Below are 6,000 nucleotides of genomic sequence, written 5' to 3' on the forward strand. Positions count from 1 at the left end.
CACACCCCACTACCACGAAAGGCCACTCTGCACAGGCTGGGAATGTGCCCTGAGTGACAGCCCTTCTCTGCTAAGAACAAGCTTCATTGTGAAGCATCTAGAAGTTACTGGGGATTCAGCTTCAAAGCTGGGCAAAGCCCTGTTTGATGCAAAGTGGGTCATCAGAGTGATTTTCACCAGTAGCTCTGAGCTGCTCGGAGTCCTAAGATGGTTCAGAACTCCCAGACACTGAGTGAGGAAGGCTCAGAGCACTACAAGAGACCCCGTACCTTATGCAATAGAGAACTTCTTACCTGGCAGCAGGTTCCCCATCTGAAGAAGTGCAGCCAGAGCTGGCAGGCCGGCCCAGCACTCAGGCTACCAACAGTGCCCACGCTCAGGGGCGTTTGAAGGTTGTAGACCTGCCAAAGAACAAAGAAATCCCATGAAAATGGGCCCCAGACTCACCCCAAGTACTCTTTGCTGAGGATCTGGGCCCAGGGCCCCCGGCTCCAAAGCCTGCATGATTTCTGCCAGACTCGGCAAGCTGCTCCGTTCCTGCTGCTGTCCCGGGTCACCTAGGTCCTGTGCCTGCAGAGTTGACCAGAAGCAGCCTAAGGCACCCTTGGAGCAAGTGGTGTCAGTCTTTTTAGACCTCATTTGCAATTCTTGAGAATTCTGCACACCTATCTCTGCAGTTGCCATTGGGCATTCGTCACAAGTGGAAATAGGTGTGAATTCACAGCCATTTGGCCTGGAGACTCGGATGCTGCCCCTGAAGATGCAGAGGCCTCCTGGGCCAGGAGTTGTTCCCTGCACCCGCAGCTCCCCTGGGCCTTGGCCTTTGGGTGGTATGAGCTGGTGTGTCCTGGGAGGCATTCCGGGTCAGCAACCCTGGCACTGTGAGGTCTCAGGCCCATGTGAGGGATGGAGCCCTTCTGCCTGTGTGCATGAAGAACAGTCCCCACCCCCCCACACACACACCCCCATCCCTGGAGAAGCTCCAGCGTCCCACTGTCCCACGGACTGTGACCCACAGCTATACGCCAGGCCCCATGCTAGTCACAGTGATGCTGCGAGGAGAAACAGGAGCTCAACCTACCCTTGGGAGACTTAATGCCTCACACGCAGATCCTGCCGACCAGCTGGTTGCTCTCAGAAAGCCTGGTGTGTCCCTTCTGAGGGCACATGGGACATCCTTCTGAAGGTCACAGTTCTCTGCACACTTGTCGTTCCAGGGTGTGGCAGGCACGGGCCTTTCTCAGGCCTGTGTACGAGCAGCCACAGGATCCCACAGCCTTAGTCTCTCAGGGGCATTAAGGCAACAGGAGGCAAAGCAGGGCACATGGCCTCGGCCTTGGGGGTCTCTGGGAGGGAGGGAGCAGGGAGGCAGGGCCATGGCAGTCATCATCTTTCTGGTTGCTGAGTGCTTTTCTCTCCTGCAGGAATGGTTTTCCAAAGCAGACAGCAGCTCAGCTGATCCTGAAGGCCATCTCCAGCTACTTCGTGTCAACAATGTCCTCTTCCATCAAGACGGTGTATTTCGTGCTTTTTGACAGCGAGAGTATAGGCATCTACGTACAGGAAATGGCCAAGCTGGACGCCAACTAGGCTGAGGAGCAACAGAGCCAGCCCGCGCCGTGCCCCTGCCTCCGATCTGGAAGAAAGAACGAAAATCCCCCATCACTCCTGTTGGGAGGCGGGACCCTTTCATTTCCAATTTTGCTCATCTAGGGAAAATAAGGTTTTGGTTTCCAGTTTAATTGTTTTTGACCTTCTAAAATGTTTTTACGTTAGCACTGATAGTTGGCATTACTGTTGTTAAGCACTGTGTTCCAGACCGTGTCTGACTTTAGTGTAACCTAGGAGATTTTATAGTTTTATTTTAATGAAATCCTGCTTGACGCAGAACAGCGGGGAGAGCAGTGTCTTCTATCTGTGGCCGAATCCAGGAAGCCTGTTTTGTAACCGTGTGTCGTGGTGCTTTATTGTACACCCAGTGGCGTTCTTTTTACAATAATGTTCTTTTTTTTTTTTCCTCAAGAAGAAAAATCATGAATTTGCAGCCGACTTAATTTTTGTTTACTTTTTGTCTTAATGATGGATTTGAAAATGAAAGATTTAAAAGGCAGAACAGAATCTGTTGTCCTTAATTATATTTGCAATTTGGAATTTGTGTGAATTGATTTAGTAAAATGTTAAACTGCTCTTTTGACTGGCTTGTTCCAAGTTACTGTGCCCCTGAGCCCTAGGTGGGCTCCTCTCATCATAGGATTGGGGAGCTAGTGCGAGGCAGCTGCTCACCCCCTCCCACCTCTCTAATCCTCCCCCCACCCCCGCCGCCTCCACCGAAGCACCACAGGCCACTACTGCCCAGACACAGGGGCATCTTCAGTCCCTAATGGCTGGAGGGGGAGCTCCTGTGAAGTCTCTCCTTCCAGCCTTGTGACACCTGGGGAGGGGTATTGTCCCCAGTTCATGGATAAGGAAACAGATATACTGAACGCCATGCGGACAGCAGTGGCACTAGTGTTCGAGTCCAGGTCTTTAAACTCTAAGCCCGGCTTTCTCCTGCCATCTGCCCCTCCGCCCCCCCGCCCCCCATGGATGGTCTCCCCAGCTCATGGATGGGCCCAGTGTCCCTGGGCCACTTGCCAAATAGAGCTGCCGAAGCCTCAAGCCTTCTGCTGGGGCTGTTGAGCACCTTCTAAAGGTAAGGCGCCACCACCAAGGTCCCCAAGATGTGCTGCCACCTTGTAACGCTTTCTCGAGGCCATGGGTTATCGTTTAGTGATACAGGTGACAGCTGATCCTTGAACAGCATGGGGGTCAGGGGCGCCAACCCCCACACAGTCGAAAATCCACATATTTATGAGTTCCCCCAGACTTACCTACCAGTAGCCTCCCATCGGCTAGAAGCCTTGCTGATAGCAGAGCCGATGAGCGTATACTGTACATGTCGTATCTACTGTATTGCTACAATACAGAAAGCAGGAGAAAAAAATGTTAGTAAGAAAAATAGGGAAGAGAAACCACATTTATAGTACTGCACTGCATTTATCCAAAAACAAACAAACAAAAAAACTTGCCTAAGTTGGACCCACACACTTCAAGCCCATGTTGTTCAAGGGTCAGCTGTAGTTAGATCCCAGCTGGACCCGAGTAGCTACACTTTACCTAAATTCGGTCAGCAAAGCACAGACACTATTTCCTTCTAAAGGTACGTTTGCCTTTATCTAAATTTGCCTACAATGCAGAAGACTGTTTCTCTCTCTCTTTAAAAAGACGTGCCTGCTTCTAAAACAGACTTGAACCAAGAGAAAATATGCAGCACACCGCATATAATGGACAGAGGTAAAGGACCATTTTTCCTTTCCAAACTGTGCCCAAAGAAATCCAAATAGACCTTCTGAGCCATCACACAACCTCGCTTTTCAGTGAAAAGACACTACCGCTAACGAAAACCTGAAAGATGAGTTTTTCCCAAGTTTCTCCTAAAAGTAAGGTGTTATTAAAACCTTTACCTTTCTTCCCCAAGATCTCTACCGAGTCTAGATTTCCTACTTCTTGATGAGAATGCGTGGACAAGCCTGACTGCAGCCATTCACCCAAGAGCGTCACTGCTGCAGGGAGAGCCCACGGCGCGCAGCGGCACGAGAAATAAGCAGGGCTAATGGGAGCTGGAACGAGCGGTCCTTCACCGTGTGCCTTGCGCCGTCTTGAGGCCCATGTGGGCATCATTCCTTTCTGTCCTAGGGATAGTTCTGTGGGCAGTGTCTGTTATCAGAGCCATTTTGCAGCTAAGAACACTGAGGCTGGGAGGAGTTATGGAACCTGCCAATGATCACACTGCTTGTAAGGCACAACCAGATTCAAATGCAAAGATGCCGACCACTGCCATCCAGGACTCACTGTAATCAGCAACTAGAGAATCCGGGTTGCTCTGATGGTGTTTCATTTCTTTTCTTTTCTCTTCTCTTTTTTCTTTCTCCCTTTCTCCCTTTCTTCTTTCTTTCCTTCCTCCCTTTCTCTCTTTCTTTCCTTTTTCTTCCTTCCTCCCTCCCCCTTCTCTTCCTTCATTATGTTAGTCACCATACAATACATCAGTTTTTGATGTTGTGTTTTGTGATTGTTTGCAGACAACACCCAGTGCTCCACGCAATATGTACCCTCCCTAATACCCCCTCCCCCAAACCCTCAGTTTGATTCCCAGAGTCCATAGTTTCTCATGGTTCCTCTCCCTCTCTGATTTCCCCTCCTTCATTTTTTCCCTCCTTCTCCTAATATCCTCCATGCTATTCCTTATGTTCCACAGGTAAGTGAAACCATATGATAATCGACTCTCTCTGCTTGATTTATTTCACTCAGCATAAGGTTCTCCAGTCCTGTCCATGTTGATATAAAAGTTGGGTATTCATCCTTGGGAGGCATAATACTCCATTGTATATATAGACCACATCTTCTTTATCCATTCATCTGTTGAAGGGCATCTCAGCTCCTTCTACAGTTTGACTATTACGGACATTGTTGCTATGAATATTGGGGTGCACATGCCCCTTCTTTTTACTACATCTGTACCTTCGGGGTAAATACCCAGTAGTACAATTGCCGGGTGGTAGGGTAGCTCTATTTTTAACTTCCTGAGGAACCTCCGTGCTGTCTTCCAGAGGGGCTATACCAGCTCGCATTCCCACCAACAGTGTAAGAGGGTTTCCCTTTCTCTACATCCTCTCCAACACATGCCATTTCCTGCCTTGTCAATTTTGGCCATTCTAACTGCTGTAAGGTGGTATCTCAATGTGGTTTTGATTTGAATTGCTCTGATGGCTAGTGATGTTGAACATTTTTTCATTGTCTGTTAGCCATTCGTGTGTCTTTGGAGAGTATCTGCTCATGTCTTATGCCCCTTCTTTGACTGGATTATTTGTTTTTTGAGTGTTGAATTTGAGGAGTTCTTTATGGATCTTAGATACCAGCCCTTTATCCATAGTGTCATTTGCGAGTATCTTCTCCCATTCTGTGGGCTGCCTCTTTGTTTTGTTGACTGTTTCCTTTGCTGTGCAAAAGCTTTTTATCTTGATGAAGTCCCAAAAATTCATTTCGCTTTTGTTTCACTTGCTTTTGGAGACATGTCTTGAAAAAAGTTGCTGTGGCCGATGTTGAAGAGGTTACTGCCAATATTCTGTAGGACATTGATGGATTCCTGTCTCACACTGAGGTCTTGCATCCATTTAGAGTTTATCTTTGTGTATGGTGTAAGAGAATGGTCGAATTTCATTCTTCTGTATATAGCTGTCCAATTTTCCAAGCACCATATATTGAAGAGATTTTTTTTTCCCCATTGGACATTCTTTCCTGCTTTGTCGAAGGTTAGTTTACCACAGAGTTGAGGGGCCATATTTGGGCTCTCTACTCTGTTCCATTGATCTATGTGTCTGTTTTTGTGCTAGTACCATGCTGTCTTGGTCATCACGGCCTTGTAATAGAGCTTGAAATCAGGCAACGTGATGCCCCCAGCTTTGTTTTTCTTTTTCTACATTTTCTTGGCAATTTGGGTGGTATTTCTAACTCAGAGACTGAAACACAGAACGAACTCAGAGTTAAAAATCTTCTAGATGTGAACTGCATTTCCTCAACTTTGAAGGACGGACCACAGAAGCCAATCCTGTGTTTAGCGGGGATCCTCCACTAGATGGCGCTAAAAGGACTGGGAAGCAAATAGAGGAAGGGGGCTGGTTTCTGCTCGCCCTTCTGCACGCACAAAAGAGTAGGTTGCATTTGTCAGGATTTGCGTGAATTATTTACCATAATCACCTAAATGTTTCTAAACTTTCACTAATCCAAAGTGCATCTCGCCCCTGAGATGCATTTCTCATTGAAGAAATTCTTTTCAGTGAAACGGAGGAAAGAGGCCAGCCAACTGCCTGGGATTCCCATCATGTCCAAACCACCCAGTTAGCTTTTAAAACCAGGATCAAAAATTGTTCTCTGATGTCAGCCTCATGTTTACAGGGAAAAAAG

At 47.8% G+C, this 6,000-nt stretch overlaps 1 protein-coding gene across 4 annotated transcripts in view; it reads left to right on the top strand.

Moving 5' to 3' along the window:
- Positions 1–2,187, top strand: part of LOC122891471 (core histone macro-H2A.1) — a 74,202-nt gene extending 72,015 nt beyond the window's left edge. For all 4 annotated transcript variants that reach the window (XM_044227147.1, XM_044227162.1, XM_044227153.1 and 1 more), the window contains exon 9: positions 1,425–2,187. In XM_044227147.1, the coding sequence (XP_044083082.1) occupies positions 1,425–1,590 (166 nt within the window). In that variant the 3' untranslated portion in view covers positions 1,591–2,187. The remainder of the gene's footprint in view (positions 1–1,424) is intronic.
- The last annotated feature ends 3,813 nt before the right edge of the window (positions 2,188–6,000 follow it).

This window comes from Neovison vison, chromosome 1 (assembly GCF_020171115.1).
Source record: "Neovison vison isolate M4711 chromosome 1, ASM_NN_V1, whole genome shotgun sequence".
Taxonomy (NCBI): domain Eukaryota; kingdom Metazoa; phylum Chordata; class Mammalia; order Carnivora; family Mustelidae; genus Neogale; species Neogale vison.